The 26,535-nt window shown below is 41.2% G+C and overlaps 3 protein-coding genes across 3 annotated transcripts in view; 2 read left to right on the top strand and 1 right to left on the bottom strand.

The window, feature by feature from the left end:
* Positions 1-15,526, top strand: part of LOC146717541 (uncharacterized) — a 131,830-nt gene extending 116,304 nt beyond the window's left edge. The window contains exons 11-30 of the mRNA XM_085477795.1: positions 1,744-1,860; positions 5,533-5,559; positions 5,718-5,744; positions 5,867-5,917; positions 6,006-6,065; positions 6,175-6,219; positions 6,336-6,413; positions 8,542-8,586; positions 8,721-8,765; positions 8,887-8,967; positions 9,059-9,112; positions 9,500-9,574; positions 9,671-9,697; positions 9,786-9,845; positions 9,940-10,011; positions 10,115-10,141; positions 10,266-10,319; positions 10,508-10,594; positions 12,150-12,188; positions 12,948-15,526. Of these exons, the coding sequence (XP_085333921.1) occupies positions 1,744-1,860; positions 5,533-5,559; positions 5,718-5,744; positions 5,867-5,917; positions 6,006-6,065; positions 6,175-6,219; positions 6,336-6,413; positions 8,542-8,586; positions 8,721-8,765; positions 8,887-8,967; positions 9,059-9,112; positions 9,500-9,574; positions 9,671-9,697; positions 9,786-9,845; positions 9,940-10,011; positions 10,115-10,141; positions 10,266-10,319; positions 10,508-10,594; positions 12,150-12,188; positions 12,948-12,998 (1,122 nt within the window). The 3' untranslated portion in view covers positions 12,999-15,526. The remainder of the gene's footprint in view (positions 1-1,743; positions 1,861-5,532; positions 5,560-5,717; positions 5,745-5,866; positions 5,918-6,005; positions 6,066-6,174; positions 6,220-6,335; positions 6,414-8,541; positions 8,587-8,720; positions 8,766-8,886; positions 8,968-9,058; positions 9,113-9,499; positions 9,575-9,670; positions 9,698-9,785; positions 9,846-9,939; positions 10,012-10,114; positions 10,142-10,265; positions 10,320-10,507; positions 10,595-12,149; positions 12,189-12,947) is intronic.
* Positions 14,623-17,444, bottom strand: LOC146717540 (uncharacterized). The gene is made up of 2 exons (XM_085477782.1): positions 16,237-17,444; positions 14,623-16,138 (listed from the first exon to the last, which is right to left on the bottom strand). Exon 1 carries the CDS (start codon positions 16,912-16,914, stop codon positions 16,396-16,398), a length of 519 nt encoding a protein of 172 aa, XP_085333908.1. The 5' UTR covers positions 16,915-17,444; the 3' UTR covers positions 14,623-16,138; positions 16,237-16,395.
* A 4,412-nt stretch (positions 17,445-21,856) lies between these two features.
* Positions 21,857-25,745, top strand: rack1 (receptor for activated C kinase 1). The gene is made up of 8 exons (XM_085477749.1): positions 21,857-22,053; positions 22,521-22,692; positions 23,783-23,930; positions 24,301-24,396; positions 24,574-24,684; positions 24,951-25,091; positions 25,311-25,421; positions 25,633-25,745. Exons 1-8 carry the CDS (start codon positions 21,945-21,947, stop codon positions 25,696-25,698), a joined length of 954 nt encoding a protein of 317 aa, XP_085333875.1. The 5' UTR covers positions 21,857-21,944; the 3' UTR covers positions 25,699-25,745.
* The last annotated feature ends 790 nt before the right edge of the window (positions 25,746-26,535 follow it).

Below are 26,535 nucleotides of genomic sequence, written 5' to 3'. Positions count from 1 at the left end.
TCATGAACTCTGGACTCACGGTTAACAGCGGACCTCTGATTTCCAACTTATGTAACTGACGCTCTTCTCGCACTCACTTTAATCCACTCCATGTCCTCTTCTCTCTTTTTTCTGTATCCCCTCTCCTTGTTTTCTCCCCTTTCTTTTCTTTTCATCACTGGTGCACCTCTTTGCATCGTAGATGGTTTTCCCCAGAACTGACCACGGCTTTCTCTCTCGAGAGCCGACCAACAGCTTTCAGAGACTCTTTCTGAAGGTAGACCACAACTAAAAGGCATGTGTGCTTTTTCTTTTGTTTCCTTAACACTTTAACCCGCTTTTCCTTTTCATGTTCTGACTAGCGTCTTCCCTTCTTTCCCACTTTTTCCACATTCTTCAGTCATGTTGCATGAAATTGATCTCGTGTTTCTTGTCTTTTGGTCAACTAAAAATGTATTGCCATGAATGAATAATTAAAAGTGTTTATATTCAGAGCTCCAAAGCGTTTTGAAACATAGGAAAACATCTTTGGAAGATGAGCCACCCACACTGTAGAAATGTGCGGTTCTCGTTAATCTTACTCCTCAGTGTCGACATCACTTCATCACTTTGGTTCAAGCTCGAGCCTAACAGGGACATAATAATTATCAGTGCATAGGAATGAGGTTCTAGTCTGCTTTAAGGCACTGGTCATATCATTTTCATGAAAGTGTTTTTGACAAAGCAAACCATAATGCACCACATGTCTGTAGGGATGGGAGAATAGCATCAAAGTGGAGACAAAACTGGTGCCTAATTTAGCCTAAATAGGCAGTGGGATGGTGGTAATTTTCAGTAAAAAAAGATGGCACGCAGTATAAATCCAGTGATCAGATGTATTTTTCACTTACAAATGAAGTTGTTTTGCCAGCATGGATTTGTTTGAAATGTCAGTCTAACTCACCAGATAAAAACTGTTCTTATTGGCCAGTTCCTCCTGCTGTTGTCCTTTATTACCAGTGCCCTGGTACAAAACCACACTAACTAACCAGCTGCATGCCAGTAATTGCAAGTTAAGTTTGAGGGATTTCTGCTCATAGCACAAAGCATATTTAAAGCTTTTCTTAATAATAATGTGTTTGTGAGATCCGTGGCTTACAGTGACACACAGATAATTATCACCCAACTCTGCAGTTTCCCTCAGCTCTACAGAACTTTGGAGAGTCTTTTATCTCCCTGTTTTCTTACTTTCACTCTCTGCTCTCTCACTGCTCTTTCCTGGCAGTCGTTGCGTCAAAAAGAGAAAGAAACTGTAGGCCCCCGCGTTTCCTCTCAAGCACCAAACAGCAAACAGTGTTCTCAACTAGCTGTTAAACATATGTGGAGCATTTAGCAGATAAAGAACCAAATATTTTTCTCAGGAAACTCGACGGGGTCTAAAATACGAGGGAATTTTGCAGTCATGTTTATCAGGTGGAGAGAAAGGCAACTGTAAATAAATGTTGGGCAAATAAATAAACAGATTAAGGATTATACACCTTGACTGCCCACAAAGACAGCTGCAGAAGCTGAGGGGTAGTTCTTTGATGTTTGCCGTATAACCTTAACAGGTCGCTGGCATGTCAGTGTTTGCTTCTGTTGCCAAAAACAAATCAGTTAATGGGGGCGTTTAAGGAGTTTTATTTTAATATATTACGTTATCGTGTGTACTTAATAATGTATTTATTACAAGTTTGTAGTTGGTAGTTTATTTTTGCATTTTTTCCTCTTCTTGTTTTTTATCAGGGTGATCAGGGTCAGGCTGGACCTGCTGGTCCTCCCGGTCCCCCAGGTCCTCCAGGTCCCCGTGGCCCCCCTGGGAACACTGGAAAAGATGGACCTCGTGGTCTTCCCGGAGAGCCAGTAAGAGCATCTTTTTATCTCTACCCCTCTTCTTGAGCTAGCCATCGTTTCTTTACATTTGGCTTCTAAGGAGCCAGACTTGTCTCGAGCAACAGTTCTCCAGGCTGTCTGTAGGTCTTTCAAAGTTCTTCTGTGGACATTGACTGCTTTTTCAGTTATTTTCAGAGCAGGCCTTTTACCTGACCGATAAAAAAAAAACACCATTTGTTCAAATTTCTAAAATTGAACTAGCAAGGTGATTTCTAAAGAGCTCTTAGCTAAAAACTTGGCATATCCCAGCATGGTGTGCGGTGTGTTCTTAAAAAATCTGAGGCAAACCTGGCACAGGACCTGAGAGACGCATCTAGCCATTCACTGAAGACTCATCAGAAATGGTCTCAGTCGAATGGTGGCTGTCAGTAAGCCATTCTTAAGAAAGAAAAACAGTTAAAACGGCTGAGGTAAATTATACAAGAACTTAATTGAAAATAAATGGCAACATGTCGTATAGAGTGATGAGTCCAAGTTTGACATTTTTGGTTCAGATCATCGTCAGTATGTACGGAGGAGGTCAGCAGAGAGGAACAGCAGTTAGTGTCTACAGCCATCTGTAAAACACAGCGGAGCTGCAATTAAGCCAGCAGTGTTGAGGATTTCATGAAAACAGACGGCATTATGAACAATGCAAAGTAGAGTCAGATTTTGATCCTCCATGCAATAAAAAACCTGAAAAGCTTCTGACTGGCAATGGCTTCATTTGTCAGCATGACAAAGATTCCAAACACACTGCAAATGCAGTAAATGGCCTGTATTTATATAGTGCTTTACTTAGTCCCTAAGGACCCCAAAGCGCTTTACACATTCAGTCATCCACCCATTAACACACTGGTGATGGCAAGCTACATTGTAGCCACAGCCACCCTGGGCGCACTGACAGAGGCGAGGCTGCCGAACACTGGCGCCACCGGGTCCTCTGACCACCACCAGTAGGAAACGGGTGAAGTGTGTGCCCAAGGACACAACGACCGAGACTGTCCAAGCAGGGGCTCGAACCGACAACCTTCCAATTACAAGGTGAACTCCCAACTCTTGAGCCACGATCGCCCAGTAAAAGCATACCTGGATAGAAAAACAAACAGTGGAACACTATCAGTCATGGATTGGCCTCTTCAGAGCCCAGACCTCAGCAGTATCGAAGCAGTGTAGGCTCATCTTGACAGAAAACAGAACAAAAGTTCCCCAAGAAGCCTGAAGAACTATTCCTGAAGACTGCTTAAAGAAATGACAAGAAATCTGCCTAAGAGAGTTCAGGCTGTGTGAAGAATAAAGGTGGCGACACCAAATATTGACTTTCAGGCTTGTATTTAAGTCAGTATTTCCATGTGTTTGCTGACGTTTCAATAAATCACTGCACGTATTTCCCATTTTCCTTGTAAAATATGAAGAAATGATGGATGCCTCAAGACTTTTGCACAGTACTGTACAAGAGCCAAATCCACACTGACTCAACAAAACAATGCCCTCCCACCCCCACTGTAGATCTCCTCTTACTCCATCCCTTCTGGCTGTCAAACTAAGGTTACACCACAAGCATTGCAGCCACTTAGAACACCTCAGTCATCAGTGGCTTTGTTACTCCCATCATACTTTTTAACCACAACACTGTGATAGATTGCAAACTGTGTAGCTCCAACCTGTAAATGTGGAATCCTATACATATATTTAAGGGGTAAGGGTGTACACAGCAAATGGCAATGAACCCCTATTCTCATTTTTCTGGGATTTGCCAGCATGCTGTGGCTTACCTAAAGAAGTCCCAGAATAGCAAGTCTACTCCTGGCCTCATCTGTTTTGTGTAAGTTAGCGGCCACAAAGTTCTCCAACACCCCCCCTTTCCAAATCCACATTCTCCCACCCTCCTACCACAACTGTGTTGCTGTGCACGCTGAAACTGATATGGCACTGTGGTGAGTTCATGGGCAGTTTGCCGGTCTCACCAAACAATAGTACACTCCTCGCCTGTGGCCGTTTTCGTTTCTTAAAATTAACTTTTTGCTTCCCAGGGTCTAGTTCAGATGCAGCAAAACTTGCAGCTGTGGTTATTGAATTGAAGAGAAGGAGACTATGAAGGTAATTTTTGTTTATTCAAGTGTAGGAATGAATGCGCTGTTACCCTCAACTGGCACAAGAGGACAGCAAGGGATTCAAGTGAAAAATGTTGGTTTCGGTGTGGGTCACTTGAGAACTGCTGAACCAACAGCAGGGAAAGCCAGCGCAGCTCAGAAAATGACAAAAAACAGACGGGTCGAAGAGAAAAGGGGGCCCATCCTGTAACCTAGTCGATTGCAAATGTGCTCTTCAAGTTGATTAAAGGAGTTGCAAAACCCCAAAACAGCAAAACAAAGCACAGAGGCCTGCAGAGAGCCACTCCATGTTGTAGGCAGATGTCTAAGAGGGCCGAGCGGGAGAAAGTGAGTGAGACTGCCAGCCCTGGTGTACTCAAACCTCCATCGTTTTTTATCTGTTATATAGAATGAAATGTCTCATGCTGTCGGGTAGCTCTGTCACCTTAAAGTAAGAAGGTACTGGGTTTTAACCTTCCAATCAGCAGGGTCTACATGTTCTGCCTGCATGGCTTCCCACAGGATAATTGTCAAGTTAATTGGCAATTGGTTGGTTCGGGTGGATTGATGACTGTATGGATGGATAGATGTTGGTAAGGAAATATGATGAGAAAGAAAGAGCAGTGCCAAAAAGATGAAAGTAAAACGGGTCCAGAAAACAGTAGGAAGGATCGCGATGACACTTTTTGCACGCTGGCCAGCTGGAGAATATCTAATCAGCTTCTGCATATTACTGAATGGAAGGCTAACAACCTTCAATTTATATCGTGCATTTATTAGGGTCCACTGGCTGATCAAGTAAACACAACTACTTGATAGTAGTGTGTGTATCTGTGTGTGAGGAAGCAATGGAGAGAGGCTCTTGCACAAGAGCCCTCTAAGCTGTCTCCGCCATGAATGACTTCATAGCAGATGTTTAGCTGCTTCCACCTGGCTGTCGCAGACAGTCGCTAAAAAAGATCTTTTTGGCTAAATAAAAAATATGTTAGCTCATTGATGGATAGAAGTTTGTGCTCACTGGCTTAACACTCATCAAACACAGACTTCAGTTTGAAGGCTTCAAATTCAAATCCAACTGCAAACAGAATAAAACTTGTTTAGTCTTCTTTTGTATGAATGGGCGTCAAAGCAAAGAAAGAAAACTCTCTTAATGCATACTTAAGGGGCATTTTGCAAGTCTCTTGAACCCTTTTTGGGGAGGTCGACACGCCATAAGATTGATCATCACTGCTGACACGGGAACACCGCTGTCCAACAAGTTAGACCGAAGTTGGGTTTACATCTGGCTGTTGGAAAGGCCAAAAGAGCATAATTTTCAGAATTTTCCTGCTTATCCATGCATTAGGTAACCAGTTGTGGCCTGTATTGAAGCATCTGTCTTTGTTATTTTTCTCTGCTCATCATTCATCCATTTCCTGTAATTGTTCTCTAAACAGTCCAGCTTGTGCTGAAGGAGCTGAAGTCTACAGACTGCCTTGAATGCCTTATTGAAAAGTGACATCTAGTGGCCAAAAAGATTCATGTTCCTGAAGTAGATTCACCTCATTAAATGTCTCCTCTGTCCTTTCAGGGTTTTCCTGGTCGCGATGGAGCTGAGGTGAGCAGAGTTCACACTAAGCTTTAAGAGTTTGTTTCGCATTTTGTTTGGTTTACAGCTGAAGCAATTTGGCTTTTGCTGTTGGAGTCTTTTTAGTCGGAATAATTTGACTGTCTGAAAAATTCATAATTTATTTTTTTTATATATTTCCACCTCAGGGGCCACAGGGACTGCCTGGGAGGCCGGTAAGACTGCTAACAAACTATTGATCTTAACTGAAGTGTTGCCATCAAAGGGCTCAAAAGCTGTTTTAATATAGCCAGATATGTAGCTCTCTCTGCATTTAATGGCTCTTTTGAATTGCTAGGGAGAAGATGGGCAGCCTGGTTATCCACAACAGGGTGTCCCGGGGCAAAAGGTAAAGCCGAGCTTTACTCTACCACTCTCATGTCTCTGACATGGATGATTTTAAGTATGTTTCTAACCTTTAATGTGCATTTAAACAGGGCGAGCCTGGGAATGCAGTAAAAGGAGAGCGAGGCATGGATGGACTTCCAGGATTAAAGGTAAGAAACATATCTGAAATTGTTTTTGAAATAATAATGATCAATAATAATGCTAACAATTATGCTATGAAAGAGTTTTACCATAATATGGTGTTCATGGTGCAAACAGGGTGACAAAGGAGAAAGAGGAGAGCAAGGACTACAGGGAGCCATGGTATGTTATTTGTTATGCTTAAGGGCCAACTCTGTCCTTCTGCTATTATGCTGAGCCATCTATGCATCTCTACATTTATATAAAATATTCCTACATTATTATTTTTTCTGCCTCAGGGTTTTCCTGGTGAGAAGGGCACCCCGGGTGCTTCAGACATCATCGACTTCAATGGGAAGCTTCTAGATGCTTTGCAGGTGAGTCATATTCAAGTGTCGGTGTCAGCGACACCCGATTCATTCAGCCGCTTATGACTGAATTCCACATAAGGATTGAGGCAGAGCTTTTCAAAACAAGTAAATAAGTAAATAACACCAGAGCTGGCAGTGTGGTAAAAAGAAACCAAAAACTAAACATGTCGCCATTTCTCCTCGACAGGCCATCAACACCATCAGTGTTTCGGTAATCTGCTGCTGCTGTTGCTGCATGTTTTTGGCGGTGTGACCAGTAACTAACACCAATGCACAGATTTGCATCTAAGCATCTCTTGTGTATTTACTGCATCGCCCGCTTTCTCTTGCTAATGGGTTTTGTTTGTGTTTGTAGATGCCCTCAACAAAGAGTGTTGGACTTCATATGTATTGGATGTCACTCTAGGGGCCACATCTAAAGAGCATTACTGAGTGTCTCAGTTTTCCAGAGTCTCTTGTGTATTTGTTTGGGACAGAAAAAAAAGCACAGCCCTTACAAATAAAGCACCGCTGTGCTATCAGATGACATGCAGCCTAAAGAGCTTTGATTAATTATGCAGAAAAATCAAAAGCCTTCTGTGTTTTTATGGCATGTATGTGAAAAGTATGTGTTTGAAACCTGCTACAGGGCAGCATGGTGTGTTTTACTTTGTGCTAGCACATAGAGAAGGGAGCGCCTCACTGTCAACACAGTCTCACATCACTCTCTTCAGACACCAGCTTCTTTGATCCTGCTGTACACCGCAGTACGTGCTACTGGCAGATGGCTCTCTGAGAAGTGGAGCATGCATTTGATTTAAAACAATTATGAACCAGGTCCCCCTGGAGCTGAGCTCCTGCATGCAACAATCAATACAAGCAATATAAGAATGTTGCAAAGGGATTGGTGAAAGCATGGACCCGAGATCTTATCGGAAGCTATTTGCCATTGCGAATTAGTTGGCACAAATTCACACGCAGGGCTCCACGGAGCAGGTAGCGCTCACTGGCCACCCACCTTGTGAGTTGATCGCTTGTTTGTGTGAAAAGCAGCGTTTCATGTGCTTGTTGTGAAATGTTAGGTGATGATGAATTTGGTTTAAAACAATGCTAAGATGGGTTGTTTGTCACTGTCAGTCATTTTGCAGATGAATAGCATTCACTTTCCAGTGATGGAGTGTCTGGGATCAAATAGTTGCTTGTAAACATCATTTTCCATGGCTTTAAAAGCTGAGAACGAACAACAAGTTAGAAACTGGAAAATGAATCGTACACCTCTGGGAGGCGACTTGGCTTTTTTCCTTTTTATTGCTTCAAGATGACCGGAGCCTTTACAAGGAGGAATAACAAGTGTAGCATTGTGAATATAAAGATTAAGTGGAGTGATTTACAAGAGCTATCACTCATAGCATAACGGCAGAGCTGCATGGGAAGAATATGGCCTATTACATATATGCACGCCATTCTTCATTCATCATTAGGGTTACATAAAGTCACATGAATGTTTTCTCCAGCAGTCCCATCATTCAGACAATCACAGAGAGCCGTGCCAGACTATTGTGTAGCACAAACCACATTCAGAGCTCTTTTACAATCTCTGTAAGATAAAAATTGCTTCAAGTTGGTTGTGATCAGCAAAAAGGAATGAAGGAAGGTTTTGGACTTGTTTACTGTCAGGCCCACATTGTGAATTATAGCGTTTTGTGTTCACGATTTGGGCCTTTTATAATGAGTTACCAGCCTCACTGTGATAAACAGTGTGAGAGTGAGCAGATAAAAAATGCAGAAGATGTCTAAGGGACTGTCTGAAAATTGCAGCTCTAATTAAAGCCATTATAGTGTCATATTTTTATATGATGCATATGACTATTTGTAAGAGAAAGACCTCCTTAGCTCCCCACAGCTTTATAGTTGCTTTCAGGTCTTGGTTTGATCTGTTTGAGTTTGGTCTCACAGCTCGCACGAGCAATTTTATCCACCAAGAGAGGCAGCTGTTGTTAGCACGCCAGCCCGGCAGCAAGTGACACACAAAGTCGGTGACTAGCTGTAATCAGCTAAACCAGAAAATCAGTTGCTGCTAGGTTAATTTAGTCTAACACAGGTCATGCAACAAAGCTTTGTGCTCATTTCTTTTATTCTGCCTGTTTTTCTCCAGGGGCCACCTGGACCACCAGGACCTCCAGGACCTGCAGGGGAAAAGGTAAGCCATACAGCTGTGATTGGCTGATATTTATTGTTTGATAAATACCCAAAACATGCTAAGCCTGATTTTGTAGACAAAGTCAGATATATTAGTCCACCGAGTGCATCTTCCCTCTTTTTGTTCTGCATCAGGGTGAGCTCGGGTTACCTGGACCAGCAGGAGTTGACGGGGAGAAGGTAAAGCGACAAAGAGAGTATATTACACCCAGACGCATGCTCCTTTTCTTTCACTACTTCATATAGTAGTCAGTGGGACGTTTAGCATCATCTGCCTTATTAATCTCTTCTTCATCTCCAGGGACTCAAAGGTGACATGGGTGAGACAGGACCTCCCGGCATGAGAGGAGAGAAAGGCGAGATGGGTCTCTCTGGGCCTACTGTAAGTAGCGACAGTGACTCTATTTCGCTAATAACACAATGGTGACAACTTTAAAAACAGCTGAAAGTTAATCCTGCTCTTTGTGGCTCAGGGTATGGATGGACAGAAAGGAGAAAAAGGCGACTGCAGACTAGATGACAACTTGGTTAGTATGAGTATGAAATACATGAATCCTCTGACGTTCATTACAGATTGCTGCACCTCCAAACAGACAGTTTAAAGGGAAATATATTGTTATTTATTTGTTATTTGCATGTTTTGAACCATCTACTTCATTGCTTTAAAGAACTGAATAATGTTCACACTCATTGATGTAGATTTTACTCTAGTTTTAAGTTCTTTCCAATTGTTTTTCATTTTGGAAATGAGTGAGAATCTAAAGAAGTAAACACATGAAACAGTCTGAAATTCTCTGGTTACTTTGAGGAACGACTATACAAAGTTTTGAATTTAGCTGAGAAACTCTTAACCACTTTTTTCACTTAATTTATATGCTTCTCTTCTTGTTTCCACTTTTTCATTGGTGCTAAAGGTTCAGATGATTTCCCAGCCAGGCCCACCTGGCCCACCAGGCCCACCGGGAATACCTGGGCACCCTGGATCCATGGTGAGTACCTGCAGCATAACTTTATATCATTTCAGATAAAACAAGTCCAGTCAGGTCTGTAGTTTGCAAAGACTCACATCACACAATGTCCTACAGGGGCTGCATGGAATGCCTGGTCCTAAGGTAAGCTCGTTTATCTGTATGTGATGGAGGCGGATGGCAGCTGTATGATGCATTGTCTTGTACTCAGTGTGGCTTTGCTGTAATGCAGGGTGAACCAGGAGTGGGGATAAAGGGAGAGAAGGGAGACAGTGGTCCTCCTGGATCCAGAGTAAGTGATAATGGGCTTTATTATTATTCTAATGTGTTGGTCATGGCTCAAGAACTGGACATGATGCAGTGATGAATGTGTGCTTTTACTGCAGGGATCAGATGGCCTCCAAGGTCCACCTGGGTCTCCGGGCTTAGTGGGCCTTCCTGGTGCCAAGGGAGAGAAAGTAAGGACACAACAACCTCCATAAAAGTGTTTAATAGATCTGTTGTTCGTTGCTGGTTTATTCATTATTTTTAAAAAAAATCTTTCTCAATGTGTATTTGCAGGGAAGACTAGGAGAGCCTGGACTTGATGTGAGTTTCTTACTAAGAAGAACTATACATGTTGACATTATTTTATCACAGTATCTTCAGTTTAAATAAAGTCTGACATATATTGGGTAATAAGTTCCCTTATGGATTGTGGTTTTGTATCCAGGGTTTCCCAGGCCTGAGGGGAGAAAAAGGTGATCGAGGCGAAAAAGGAGACAAGGTAAGTCCAAACAGATTCTCAGTTCTCCTCCAGCTTATCGCATCTTCCTCCTTCAGTTTTTTAACATAGCAACAATAATGACTGACTTAAACTGCTTAAACTATTTCCAGTGTATGAATGGGCTGTCTTCATTAGCTGCATGTGATAAGTGTATGAATTTGTTTAACTGTTGTCCTCATCACTCCCAGGGTGACAGAGGAACAGTAGGGAAGAGAGGTCTAAAGGGCCAGAAGGGTGAACAAGGTCCTCCGGGTCTGGACCAGCCTTGTCCTGTGGTATGTCTCCCCCACACATGTACACACAAAGGCTTTGCAGCAATGCTCATTTACTTACTCCCACTTTCCTCTAGCTTTTTAGTTTAAAAACACTTAGCATATATCTTATCTCTGTTTCCCCCTTTAACTGCTTTTCTGAACTTGTTCTTCTATGCTTTAAATGTCTACTCGGCTCCTGCTAACAGGGGTGCGATGAGTCTAAAGAGCAGTCTGTGAAGGCAGCGGTTTCTTCTCCTGCAACTCCTCCTCTTCCTCCTTCTGGCCCTGAGGGCCCCTGTCCTCTGGTACAGTATCTTTGCTTCTTTTCCCCACTTCTCTCTGATCACTGTAACTGATGCTGTTATTGACTGTTTAAACGCTTCTTTAAATTTTGGTCTTTTGGAGGGGGGGGGGGGGGGGGGTCCAATTGGTCCCAACTCTGAAACATATAAACTGACATTTACCAACACATTGTTCATGTGGGTGTGGCTTAATAACAATAATAATAAAGAAAGGCGTTCACAGATAATAAACAGCAAAACTGTCTAGGCCCGATCAAGCCAAAAAAACGTAAAGCTTGCTATGAATTTGTGAAATATACACACAATGCCAAGTTCCAGAAATGCAGAACTACTTACTATACTTGATTGCAAAGAAGAAAACAGAAGAGGAAAAAGCAGGTGTAATCAAGAAAATAATAGTAATTAATAGTTTCGTCAGTATGAAGGATTGTGCAAAATCAGAACCACAGACAGACATTTGGTAAATGCTGACAACGAGTTACATATGAGACATGGTACAGTTCTTAGAATATTACTGTAGCTGGTTGGTATCGTTTTGCTTGGAGACTAGTAATAGAAGGAAACATCTAGCATATACACTACATGGCCATGGAAACCCATGGCAGGAAGTTCCTGGTGCACAGTTTCTGTGCTGATGTTAATGCCAGAGGTTTGGAGCTCTGCACTTACTGAGGAAACTTTTATGTGCTATGCAGCACAGCACTCAGTAACTAACTTTATATGGTCTGACACTTTCTGGTCAAGTTGTCATAGTTCCTAAATAATTCCACTTTACAATAATACCATTTATAGTTGATGAAGATATTGCATGAACTGACTCAGCAAGCTCTTTGCAATGACCAAATATTTCTAAAAGCAGATTGCATGGATAGGTGCATTTTATCACACGTCTTTTCAGAGATAAAGAGGTGTGTCCCAGTACTGTCAAGATAGTGCACCTATCCAAAGCGAAGCTAAGTTAACTGGACTGCTGACTGTACCTCTTATTTAACAGATCGACCATCGTGTTATCCAAGTATTTCTCCAAATATCGAAATGTTCATTTTAAATGTGATAATAAAAGTAATGTGGTACTTAGAAATCTGGATTTATTAGAGTAACATATGACTTAAAATCAAAACAAAAGTAAAATTTGATTTTTAATATAACACGCCTGACCGTGAAGGCACACCAACCGACATTAAAATCAGCAGCGTGCAAATTCTTCAGATGCAGGGAAGCATGCATCGCTGGACATTTTCACGCTTTTTTTAACTTCTGTTTTCACCTTGCAGGGACGTGACGGGCTACCCATACCGGGCTGCTGGCACAAGGTGAGTGTTAAAATTTCGAACATGTTTTTTTTTAATCATTTTATTAACTTATGAAATCATTTCCAAATGATTTTGATACAGCAGAGAGTGCTCTGGGGGAATGGCTAACAAAGTCAAAACACATGCTTAGTATTATTCAATTGAATTCATATTTGTTGGCTTATTTGACACAGGAGCATTTTGTAAGTATATTACAGCCTGTGTGCGATTTTGTAATTGCAGTGCATGAATATCTGAATGCAGTAGTTATTTGCTCATTTTAATTCTTCCGCACTAATCAGTCCATTTTTTCTTCTTTTGCAGTGATTACTAACCAGCAGCATGGAATCTGTACATATTGATGTGGTATATATTGCAACAGAATACTATGCCAACAACCCTACTCCCTTTTTTCCTTTTTTATAAAATCCTATTATATAATATATTGAGACTTTGAGAACAAGGACATATTTGGGTCTACAGTATTAAAAAAAAATGTTTAAACTCGAGATCCGGTGTTGTTGTTGTGAAAGCAGCCGTGCTTTTGAAGAGACTGACGTGACGTGGCCGTGAGACTCTTAGTTTGGAGGACAGTCCAGATGCCATTGTTGGAGTAGAGGAGTGCCTAACTAACAAAGCCTGCCTTGTTGCCTGATTGTCGTGTGCGCACTCGTCCATTCTCACAGGATGGATGCTTGAAGAGATGGACGTTATTTCGCGGCGGATGCAAGAGTGTGTTGTCAGTACTCTCTTGTCCTCTCTCTGTTTTTGTTTTGAAAGGAGGAAATGGCAAGGCAGAAGCTCAAACGCAAGCGTCTCTCTCAGCCCTGAAACGGTGCGGGGCCCGGTTGGAGTAAGGACACGTAGACACGCAGAAATCACAAGGGGCTGATTTGCTTTTTGCAGCAGAGCCGGCCATGTAATGCCCCTGTGTCAAACCGAACTCTCACATCCTCCGACATGGAATCTCTCCAAGAGGACGCAAACACTGCGTTTCCACATTCACCTCAGAGGGAAAGATGAACCTGCTTCTGATGTTTTGTAAAGGCTTGAGGTTTTCTGAGAGTCAATGATGTCACTGGCACATAAGGAAGGATTTTCTGTGCAGATAGTTTGAACATGTTATGGTGATCTCTTAAATTAATCTTAAGTCAGTAAGTAAGTTTTCACTAATGCATGATCATAACAGTTTTGTATAACATGCTATCAGCTTGTATGACTTGTGGTCCCTCATTGAAACCTCAAAGTGCATTGATTTTTACATACAATAAGCATTTTTTAAATGAACAAGCCACTCAGAAATGTTAGTCCACTTTTTTACGGCTGACGTTTATGATGACTTGTGCCGTTTTGTTTTATTATGGTATATTTTTACCTATCGCCAGTTTCATTTTTGCATTCCTGTGCATTACCATGATTGTGAGATGACTAGGTAGTGAAACTTTAAGGTCAGATTTGAAGGAACCATTAACAGTATTCATGATAAACCAGTGTTTCAGTTGCTTGACAAATGTTTGCCAATCTTGATGCGTTTTGACTGATTGTTATAGTTTAGTCACAGAAAGAAAGGAAAAGATGTTTAATTACTGCTGCCAGTCTTTCCTGGACAACAGTAGAAGTCCTTGCTGCTGACTTAAATGTTTGTTGTTTGTTAGATAGCTTTGAATCAATATTAGTCATGGAATGCAGGACTAACGCTCTAAAGAAGAAACCTTTAATCAAACATGCACACAGCAGTTGTTTTGGCGGTAGTTTCTTTTTCATTCAGCAACATCTCAGCACAGTGGTTCTAAAGTCTTTGCAGTCAGATGACTTCAACTAGTTTGTTGTGGTTTTTGTAATACATTTTCCTCAGACTTACTCATTTATTGGTGCTTAAATACTTTTGTGTACTGTTCAAATAAAACACAGACACGCACAAATGCACACCTTTTAAAGAACTGTAAAACAAATGGTGAAATGGTAATCTGTGTTGGCTTGGACACTATACACAGGACTGATAATGCATAGGATCAATATATGCAAACATATACGTATTAATGGAAAGTGATGTTAAAGTTGTCTACGCATTGATATTTGTAATGCAGTATTAAAATTACTCAGTAATGATCTTTTTGAAAGGCAAAATACATTTTCAGGTTAATCATTTTTGGCAATCTACAGGTTACACTGGTTAGTTGTCTTCAGTACTATTAACCCATCACCACAGAGGCTGCTAAACATTTTCAACTAATGCTGTAATATTTCAAATGGATTTTATATTACAACAGTACATTTGTAATGCTGACTTTCTTGTAATTATAAATATCTTAATGTCCTATAACCAGGCTCACGTTATGTTCGAGTATGGTTTAGGCTGCAGATCCAGTAATTAACAAATTTATTAGACTACCTGTCATTAAAAATCAGAAATATTTTAGAAATCTCTTAAAAATGTGTTTAAAAATATAAAAAATATATATATAATGTTTGTTTATTAGGCAAATACAAACTGAATTCATGTTTTTTTTCTATCCAAATTTAAGCTGGCACACTGGACAACAACAGAAATTATATTTTAGTATTAAAAATATTATTTACATAAGGTAGTTGTATTAAACTGGTGGATTAACCAGTACAGAAACATAAGAAAATGATTTTGGTTATGACCAATACTGTTAATTTGGGGCAGCTGTGACATAAACCTGACACCAGGTGGTGGTTTAATAAATTTGTTAAGCAGTCTTCCAACAGAATATTTCCTGTTTAAGCCTCAGATAAGAAGCTGTAACAAACCTCATATCACCTTTTGTTTATTATCATTTTGCATGAAGTCTTTTACATTGTACCTGCAAAGTTGCATCACTTAAAACACAAAACAATTTCTGTATCAGTAGAAAAATATGTTAACTTAAATAACACATACTCAAAAAACTAAAAGAAAAGGCATCACATTAAGCTAAAACGAACTTTCTTTGGGAATCATGATCAAATGTGTGTTGAGGTTGCAGTTATGTAGAATGGTTTAAAACGCAGGTTTGGGTTTTGTTTCATTGGGAAAGCTGGTAGTTATCTGCCACATTACATATGTGCCTTGATTTCTTTCGCAGATTCTATCAGTGTCTTTTTTATGGCTAAATGAGTAAATGGCGCCATGTCAGGATAGAGTTTGTTTTAGCAACTCTTTTACCACAGTGTTAGCTTAACTTTGTGAGAATGTTTTTGTTTGCTCTTTTTTGGTTGGGTATTTGGTTGTAAAAGATTTAAGCTATTTTTGTAATTGTCTAAAATGTATAACATAAAATCTGGTAAACTAAACATGTAGATGGAAATAAACCCTCTAGTTCTATGGTTGCTTGTCATTAAATATATCCATGTTATATTGTTCTGGTTCATTCATTTTACATTAAAACTAAGAGGTGCAGCCAAATCTGTGCTGTACTTCATGCATTGAATTTAGAATCCTTCTAGACATTTCTAAGTCCTGAATGATCAGGTCAGGTTAAGATTAGCAGTTGAACTTTCCTTTAAAAAAAAAATCATATACTTAGAGATGGATCGAGTGACCTTGATTCATCCCTTAATTATGTTACTATGGCAGGGGTGAGCATCTATTTACCATTCTCTTCATCACATGCCACCACTGCATGTCATTGAATTAAATTGTGCTCTCTTCTATAGTTTTTCTCCTTATCTCTCTGTGCACCCTTTCTTTTTCTCTTATTTTTAACCCACACAGCAGCCTGCTAGTTGAACCTCAGATACAGGAGAAACAACGTGATTTTTGTCCCAGTGGCAGAACACTGGACCAGGGCACGCTGGAGAGATTATATCTCTCAGCTGGCCTGGGAATGCCTTGGTGTTCCCCTGGATAACCTGGAGGAAGTGACCGGGGAAAGGGAAGTGTAGGCTTCTCTGCTTAGGCTGCTGTCCCCATGACCCAGCCCTGGATAAGTGAAAGAAAATGGATGGCTGGGTGGATACACAAACACCTAGAGACAGAAGATTAAAGGAATAATATTAGAAAATGTTAAGTTTCATTTGTCATTTTATGCATATTTGGACAGAGGAGCAAAAATGTACACAGTACCAGCAGCGGCTGTATGCATGGGGACAGCACTGATAGATGACAACACATCCAAGCTACCAAGTTGATGTTTAGAAGAAAATATTTGTAAAGCTCAGAAATCTTATATAAAAAACACCCAGCACGCCCCTGCGGGCGGTTTATCCTTCAAGCTCGGGTCCTCTACCAGAGGCCTGGGAGCTTGAGGGTCCTGCGCAGTATCTTAGCTGTTCCCAGGACTGCGCTCTTCTGGACAGAGATCTCCGATGTTGTTCCCGGGATCTGCTGGAGCCACTCGCCTAGCTTGGGAGTCACCGCACCTAGTGCTCCGATTACCACGGGGACCACCGTTACCTTCACCCTCCACATCCTCTCGAGCTCTTCTCTGAGCCCTTGGTATTTCTCCAGCTTCTCGTGTTCCTTCTTCCTGATATTGCTGTCATTCGGAACCGCTACATCGATCACTACGGCCGTCTTCTTCTGTTTGTCTACCACCACTATGTCCGGTTGGTTAGCCACCACCATTTTGTCCGTCTGTATCTGGAAGTCCCACAGGATCTTAGCTCGGTCATTCTCCACCACCCTTGGGGGCATCTCCCATTTTGACCTCGGGACTTCCAGGTTATACTCGGCACAGATGTTCCTGTACACTATGCCGGCCACTTGGTTATGGCGTTCCATGTATGCCTTGCCTGCTAGCATCTTGCACCCTGCTGTTATGTGCTGGATTGTCTCTGGGGCATAGGGTTGCCAACCGTCCCTTAAAATACGGAATCGTCCCGTATTTCGAAACAAAAGTACACGTCCCGTATTGAGCTAATAAGGGACGCACTTTGTCCCGTAATACAGTGAGAATCAAAAGTAGTCTATAAATGTTTATGGAATTAACACTTTGTTTGAAAACATAATTCCCAGCCCCTCTCCTGCTTTGTGACCAATGAGCTGACACCACACTTATGACAATTCGAGTATGACAATTCAGATTACCGCTCATCTCATTGGTCGAGGAAAGGTCGCTTACGGAGAAAATACCGGAAGACAACAGATGACCACAACAACAAGCATGGCCAACAGGGAAACAAACGCTGACACTGCGGTGCAAGTCTCGGACGACTGTACACCTAAAGCTGGGCAGACACTGTGCGATTTTTTCAGTCACGTTATTCAGCTCCTGCTCAAACTGCACGATTGACTCGCAGGGGTTAGACGTTGGTAGGTCACGATGCAGAGTCTCACACTATACCTCCCGATGCTCTGATGCGACCTGAGAGCTCACACTGTGCCTCCATAAAATGAAGGTTATAACAGAAAATCTGTCGCTCTCTCTGTCTGTCTTTCACTCACACAGACACACCACCACCATCAACTTTGCTAAATTGCTAATGAAAAACATTGATCAGGCAGCTGTGATTGAGCAGCAATGTAGATCCAACTATTTTCACGGTTGTTGTGGTCGTGATCATTTTGTGAGGCCACATTGGAAAGCTCATCCGAGCCTTTTCGAAGTTCTACAAGTTGTGCCTCCATCGCTTGTGTCCAGATCGCACGCTGCACTGCTGTGCTGCTCCGTCTTTTTCACCGACGTTTACGTGTTTGCGCGTGAGCAGTGTGAGCGCCTGTGGTGACACCTTCACGAGCGATTGATGATCGGGAGCTGGTCGTGAGGTGTTAATCACTTCTCGTTACCCCACGTATACTACACGACGCACGATGAAGGCCAAAATCGGTCCGATCACTCAAAAATCGGCTAAAAATGGGCCAAAAACCGCACAGTGTAAGCCCAGCATTAGAGCAGCAATGTTTGTTCCCCTCAGAGAAAGGGAAGAATGGGAAAAGGAAAACACCTGGCAGGAAAAAGTTAATATGGGCATGTGCAGTGAATATCAGCGCTATGTGGCCAGAAGTGTGATAATATAATTTATTTTGTGTAATAAACAACTGCAAGGATAGATGATTACAACAAATAGATGACTAATACATAAAAGTAATACATAGATGAATAATGATGATGAGTTAAGATGCGTAATCATGGGAACAAGCGGGTTTACAAACAGGAGCAGCTGATTAGCATTAGAAAAGCTGAAATAATACCTCAACTGAAGCCAATTGTACTAAATGCACTAAATGTGCACTGTTACAAGAATATTTTTCTTTCTATTGTTTTCTATTATTTTAAGTTAAGCAGGACAGAGTTCTTTTAAAGAAAGATTTACTTATATTCTCAAAAGTTAAGCATGACAGGCTTCTGTTTAAGAAAGAGACCTGTTTTACTGTGTTAATGTTGTCATTTTGAGCTAAAAATAAATGGCTAAATGATCATTTGTTTCACATGTGTTCATATCACAAAGAATAGAATATGCATGTACTTAAATCAACTTCAAGTCAAATGGTTAAAAAAATAATTTCACACACAAAAAAAGAGCTAGAAAATTCACCACACTGGGAAGGGTGAAGACAACTGGGTCGCCCGGCCCTGGCCACGAGGTGTCCCTTATTTATTTTTCAGGGAGTTGGCAACCCTACTGGGGCATCTTTACACAGCCTGCACCTGGGGTCTTGCCTGGTGTGATAGACCCCAGCCTCTATGGATCTTGTGCTCAGAGCTTGTTCTTGTGCTGCCATGATTAGTGCCTCTGTGCTGTCTTTCAGTCCAGCTTTGTCCAGCCACTGGTAGGATTTCTGGATATCAGCCACCTCCTCTATCTGCCGGTGGTACATACCGTGCAGGGGCCTGTCCTTCCATGATGGTTCCTCGTCTCCCTCCTCTTTCTTGGGTTTCTGCTGCCTGAGGTATTCACTGAGCACTCGGTCAGTTGGGGCCATCTTCCCAATGTATTCTTGGATGTTCATTGTCTCATCCTGGACTGTGGTGCTGACACTCACCAGTCCCCGGCCCCCTTCCTTCCGCTTAGCGTACAGCCTCAGGGTGCTGGACTTGGGGTGAAACCCTCCATGCATGGTAAGGAGCTTTCTTGTCTTTATGTCAGTGGCTTCTATCTCCTCCTTTGGCCAGCCTATTACCCCAGCAGGGTACCTGATCACGGGCAGGGCGTACGTGTTGATGGCCCGGATCTTGTTCTTACCATTCAGCTGACTCCTCAGGACTTGCCTGACCCTCTGCAGGTACTTGGTGGTTGCAGCTTTTCTAGTGGCCTCTTCATGGTTCCCATTCGCCTGCGGGATCCCCAAGTACTTGTAACTGTCCTCTATGTCTGGGGGGGGGGGGGGGGGGGGCTACATGAATAGGATGAGGGACCTATATCCATAGGTCCCTCATCCTATTCATGTAGCCCCCCCCCTAGCGGAAGGGGCTACATGAATAGGATGAGGGACCTATGGATTATATATATATATATGTGTATATATATATATATATATATATATATATATATATATATATATTTAATCATCTCAAAATGGCTCATGTTTATTAGTACACACAAAACACAACTTTGTTTTTCATGTATTTGGTCACGTGCCTATGCAGAAGGACTTTGAGGATGTGAAAATCAGTAGGATTCATTGTTTTGGACCCATTGATATTTGCATTAGATTTTACCAAAAGCCAAAAGCTAGAAAGTCTACAAAATAAATGGGACAGAATAGAAATACTAAAAGGGAGTCTAAGATCTGTGCAAACATTTTTTACGTTGTCACAGGTCTTAGTCTTTAAACAAGACTAAGACCTGTGACAACGTAAAAAATGTTTGCATTGGATTTACTTTTGAGGCATTACAAAAGTCATAGTCAACAGATATTGCAATTCATTGGCTAAAGAGCCAAGACAAAAAATGAGAGAGACACAACCAAAGATTTTCAGTTTGTTAACCAAATGAACCATCCATCCATCCATTCGCTACCGCTTATCCTTTTCAGGGTCGCTGGATCCTATCCCAGCTGTCATAGGGCAAGAGGCGACCCTGGACAGGTCGCAGGACTAACACACAGAGACAGACAACCAGTCACATTCACACCTATGGGCAATTTAGATTGTTCAATTAACCTATCCCCACAAAGTGCATGTCTTTGGAAGGAAGCCGGAGTACCCAGGGAGAACCCACACAAACACAGGGAGAACATGCAAACTCCACACAGAAAGACCCCGGCCTGATGGTAGAATTGAACTCAGGACCTTCTTGCTGTGAGGCAACAGTGCTAACCACCGTGCCACCGTGCTGCCTATATTTATACATAAAGAAGTTGGCATTAACCACAACAGAAACACTGTCACCTAAACAAAACCGACCAAAACTTTAAGCATGGAAAGATGTGATATTGTTATTTCTATGTCAAATCATCTAAGACTACAATTATTTCATTTTTAAATATTTTCTGAGATGCTGTAATGGAGCAGAACCATTAGATCATTCGTTGTGATTACACCAATGTTTACATATGGTACACTTCACTGATTACTGAGCTCTTGCTGTCTACACTCTTTGACAGCAGGCACTTTGATATGAAATTTGAGTATCAAAGAAGTGTTTCTGAGGAGCTCTGTCTTTTGGTAAAATAAACAGTTTAAAAAAACGTCTTTGATTAGGTCTGTCATGAGCATCTGACATATACACAATCACTCGGGATTAAATACCCGCGCCTGTGACAAAGCATTTCGCCCCTAGAGGGTGCTATAATTAAAAGCAAAGCTTCGCACACGTCTGAACAATTATTAAAAAAAAACCCTCAACGGGTGTAAAAAAAAAATTCTGAATGACAATATAAAGTGAAGAAGTGAAGAAGAAAAATACAGATTAGAATCCAGATCAAAATGAAATAATCCATAATTCAATCACTGAAGTGGAAGAATTCACACACTGTATGCAAAAAGAATGAATTCTGCTGCTCATAGTTTCATACCATGAAAAATATACAACACAGACCTGGCTAATACAAAAACTAAACTAAAAAGAGTTAATTGTTTTAAAAAAAAAGGTTTGTTTTTATTTGAATACCTGTAGTGAATTGCCTAAACCTTGCATCTGGCATATGTCCTCCATACAACAAGAGACTAAAACTAAATCTATTAAAAACTAAACTAAACATTTGGAAGCAATAAACAAAACCTGAAACTAAACTGAATTAAAAACAATACGTCAATATGAAATAAAAATGAAAACTAATTAGGAAATACATAACTATATTAAGTATTGAAAGCATTTAGAGCCAGGCAACAATTCCTTTTCTTCTTCTTCTTCTTTGATGAGCAATAAAATAGGTTGTACGTAAATACAAGTATTAGACGTTACATGAATTAAGCTCAATTTCTATTTGGGTAGAGAGCATTAACAAAAATGACTATAACTGCGTTTTGTGTTTTATTTATTATTATTATTATTATTATTATTATGAAAAATGTACCTTGATACATTTTTATGATTGTTGTTTTACATGTTTGTTTGTTTGTTTTCGGGGCTTTTTGAGGACCATTTTTATCAAAACTTTTACTAAATATGACGCACATAGAGAGCATGAATTTAACATAATCTGTAGCACATACTAGAGGTAGTAATAGAGGTTTTGTTTTCGTTTCTTTTTACACACGTCGCTGTGTAATGGGCTGAAGTTCACATATCCCAGAATCCTCCGCGGGCCTCTCACCCCCTCTTAGTTTTTGCATCCGGGTCTGAACTTCCTTTTCCTCTGTGCCTAGATGCGATGAGGACCTAGGTTTTCCCGGACCTCTGAAAAATCCGAATCCATCCTTGCAAAAGGCACCACCGAACCTCGCCAAAATGACCGAGCAGATGACAGTGAGGGGGACCCTGAAGGGGCACAGTGGATGGGTCACCCAGATCGCCACTACGCCCCAGTACCCCGATATGATCCTGTCGGCGTCCCGAGGTGAGGCTTCCCCCGCCGGTTGCGCCAACATGGCTCAGATAGCATTATTAAGCTAGCTGCTGCCGCTGTAATGTGAGGCAGATACTTAAACTGGTGTGTAAGGAGCAGATAAAACATGAGTAACCACGTAATATTAGATAAAGAGGGCTCAAACTTTTACATAAAAAAGGTCCTAACTAGCTGGAAAGAAGCAGGTTAGCTAAGCTCGCTAGCGCTATCTGTCGTCATCTGTAACAGACCCGTTGATGTCCATACTTGTTAGGAGGGTTATAGCACGTTTAGTTACCTGAATAAATGTAATTATTTAGCAACAAAACCCTCCTAACCTTCGTAGACTGAGCCCGTGGATCCGAAGTTTAACAGGTGTGCATGTAGTGCTAGCAATCGATGCATGCTGATGCTTAAATTATTCGTTTCCTGAATGAATATTGGACGTTGAGACATGAAAACGTGTTGCTTTTTTTCAGACAAGTCCATCATCATGTGGAAACTGACCCGTGATGAAACCAACTACGGTATCCCCCAGCGTTCCCTGAAGGGTCACTCTCACTTTGTGAGTGATGTTGTGATCTCCTCTGATGGACAGTTTGCCCTGTCCGGAGCCTGGGACGGGACCCTCCGCCTGTGGGATCTCACCACGTAAGTGCAGGGAGTCTTTACCCCTGGGCAGATGTTTAGAAGTACAGGTGAAAAGCCAAGTCTTCTAAATGACATTTGATTTTTTATGAATCACTTGAGTTTGAAGAGGCCTAGTGCTAGTTTCTCAGATCTGTTATATGCCAAAAATAGTCTTACAAATGAAGTGTTTTCTTAGTTAGTTTCAGAATATCAAATTGTTCTCTATGCCATCAGTACATGAGATCTGATACCAACAAAGCCTAAGTTGTCTAGATCAGGTCACACTGACTTTTCAGCAGTCTGATCGACCTCACGCAGACAGAACCACCACAAAGGTAATGGGGTGAAGGTCTGTACTCAGACAGGCACAGGTTCTGTCAAACCCATCACCTACCCTCTACCCTTAGTATGAGCTCAGAAAATCACACATCCATCAGCTGCTGTTACTGTATTTGCACACTGGACTCACAAAATCAAGGGGAAATGGAAGTTTGAACATAATTTAGCTGATTTTTGTTACTGTGTGGGAGCAAAGTCAGAAAACGAGAGGGTTTTTTTGCTTAACTGATTAAGGGCAAGTAGTATGGAAGAAACTGTAAGTGTAGCTGCATTCTTTGGTGATTTCACAGACTACTTGTGAACCCAAACCACATAGTTTGTCCTTTTCTTCACCTCTGGCCGTTGTGTTTTCCTTGATTTTTTTCATTTCTTTTATCACTGAAAACTCAGTTGAGCAGCAACATTGGTGTTTCTTGAATGGCCTCAAATAGCTGGCTTTTGGGTGTGTGCACCATTTCACTGCCTAAGATCTATGCTGAAAACAGTGATGGTAATAAATGTGCAGATGGTCCAGTTTTGCTGGATTGTGCATCCACAGCTTTAAAATCTTGAGTTGTATTTTTTATTTTTCAGTGTCAGTGTTCGCATTGTAAAACAAAGACACAAGAAAAACTGGTGTAGTCATTTTTTTTTCTGGCTCTTAAATTAATGTCTAGGCCTTGGACTCGTCAGTAGTATTTGGATGCAGTGGCAGCAGGCATGCATTGATTGGTTATGCTAAGGTGTGCAGTAATTTAGTTGATTTGAAATGCCTGCATATTTTTCTTCCTAGTGGTCTCACCACCCGCCGATTCGTTGGACACACAAAGGATGTTTTGAGCGTGGCTTTCTCTGCTGATAACCGCCAGATCGTGTCTGGCTCCCGGGACAAGACCATCAAGCTGTGGAACACTCTTGGAGTCTGCAAGTACACCATCCAGGTGAACTTCCATCTAATGCTCTCCTGCAGCTATCAGCCACTTCTTAATGCCTTAATATTATTTTGAACGAGACACTTAACAGTTAAAGATGCTAGCTTTAATGTAAAGCAACTAGATGGCACTTTATTGTTGACATCTACATTTCCCCCACATTGTTTGCCTGATTGTGATAAAATGATCTGGCAGATAATAAAACTTTGTTATATGGTTTGTCTGCTCGATGATTATTACAAATTTTGCATGTATTACCTGATCTCGTTGATGAGTACTATTGATGAGGGTACAAACCAAATAGCATCACGTGACGTTTTTAATACCAGCATAACTCATAATCTGGCTTTGAGAATTCACAAAGCTCTTTATTTTGCAGGATGAGGGCCACACTGAGTGGGTGTCTTGTGTTCGCTTCTCCCCCAACAGCAGCAACCCCATCATCGTCTCCTGTGGCTGGGACAAGATGGTTAAGGTATGTTACCTTTGTGGAAACTTTGTGTTGTGTGGTTTGCTCAGTGATTTAAAAACTTTTCGCATGGCTTAACTGAACTCAGTGATGAGAATTATTTATGAGAGCAAAGCTCAGATAGGCTGACACGATGGCGCTTATAACAGTGGAGGCCTAACATAGTGTGCCCCTTGCTCATAGGTGTGGAACCTGGCCAACTGCAAGCTGAAGACCAACCACATTGGTCACACTGGCTACCTGAACACAGTGACCGTGTCTCCTGATGGCTCCCTGTGTGCATCTGGTGGAAAGGTAAGGCAGAGTTTAACTGAATGTCTTTTTTTTAAATCATTTTTACTCCACTTAATAGGAGTAAATTAAAGCCTGCAGGTTTCAACTATGATGTATTCTTTACATGCATCTGTTTTAATATTGATGACACCAGAGGCTGTTACTGAGTGATTCCTGCACCTTAAAGAGATCATCATTAGTGCTGAAGATTTTTAAAAGTGACTGTTTGCTTTAAATGTTACACAAAGATGTTTGAACTGAAGGATGTCTTCTGTCTTCCACATTAGGATGGCCAGGCCATGCTGTGGGACCTGAATGAAGGCAAGCACCTCTACACCCTGGACAGCGGTGATGTGATCAACGCCCTTTGCTTCAGCCCCAACCGTTACTGGCTCTGTGCTGCCACTGGACCCAGCATTAAGATCTGGGTAAGGCTTCACACTCTGGTCTGTGTGTTTAAAAATTAAAGTTGTAAAGGGCAGTGATGTAACCTAACATGCCAGCTGTATTCTATGATGAAAACCAGAGGCTGTTTCTGAGCTCTAACCTCGTTTGTTAGTTTAATAATAAATTTTGGTGCTCAACTTCAGTCACTGTTTTATACCTGTTAGTGATCACACCACCTCTTGGTTCTTCTTTTCTTGTAGGATCTGGAGGGCAAGATCATTGTGGACGAGCTGAGACAGGAAGTGATCAGCACAAACAGCAAGGCCGAACCCCCACAGTGTACTTCCCTGGCATGGTCTGCTGATGGACAGGTAAGAAAAACATATATTAAGCATGTCTGTCAGAAGAGGTGATTTTAGTGTTTAACCCCCTTGATTATTCCCATTCACTTTTACCTCTGATGTCCACTGGTGACAGTCCTGCAAATATGAGGGGCACTAAAAACAGTTATCTGAATATGATCGGACTATAAAACGACAGAAATTGATGAGCGTTGACTTTATGTTCTCGGTTTCTTTACAGACCCTGTTTGCTGGCTACACTGACAACCTGATCAGAGTGTGGCAGGTCACCATTGGAACTCGATAAGAAATCCTCGTTGAAGCAACTTTAAATAAAAGACTGTTTGGAAAGAATGTGTCCCGTCTTGCTCTGAACATTGTATAATATTGGTGGTTCTCATATAAGTTGGTTAATGTAAAATTTATTCATATAGCACATTTAAAACAACTGTTGATCAAAGGGCTGTACATTTAAGATGATCAAAGGAGATGAAATTGACAAAATTTAAGAAAAGAAGCATAAAATGAGAAAATTTGAGTAAGAAATAAAACAAAATGGAATTCATTCTGGTTTAAAAGCCAACGAATAAAAGTGGGTTTTTAAACTGGTTATGAAAGTGTCTAATGTTGGGGAGGTCCTGATGTGAAGAGGGAGTTTGTTGCACATTTCAGGAGCAATCACAGCAAAGGCCAATCTCCTCTGTGCTTTAATCTGGACATATGGACAGCTAGGAGCATTTGGTCCCCAGACCTCAATGATCTTGAAGGAATTTACCAGTTGAAAAGATCAAAAAGGTACAAGGGTGCTGACCTGTGCAATCCCTTGAAAAGTTAATAGTATTAAGTCTGATTTAAGAAGGAAAAATTAGATCTAGTATAATATTTAAGTGCAAGTTTGTGGATCTCAGATCTTGTACCTTTTACTCAATTGATATCTTTAGTTAATGGTTACTTTTCAGATCATGTTACAGATGCTCCCTGAATGATAAAAGCCTCTTATCTCTGTATCTGTTTTACGAATAAGATTTCAAATATATGAAGGGTCAGGTCTACTGTTCCTACTCCCTGAGTCAAGAGAGAGAAGCAGGTCACAGAGCAGCAATGCTACAGAGTATGAAGGTTTGATGTGATCTGTATACAAAGA

The sequence above is a fragment of the Copadichromis virginalis genome, linkage group LG2, assembly GCF_057382275.1.
Source record: "Copadichromis virginalis isolate Kocher_CV1m ecotype Utaka linkage group LG2, C_Virginalis_male_GT1.1, whole genome shotgun sequence".
Classification (NCBI taxonomy): domain Eukaryota; kingdom Metazoa; phylum Chordata; class Actinopteri; order Cichliformes; family Cichlidae; genus Copadichromis; species Copadichromis virginalis.
Note: the sequence above shows the minus strand (reverse complement) of the source record. Positions and strands in the feature narration are given on the sequence as shown.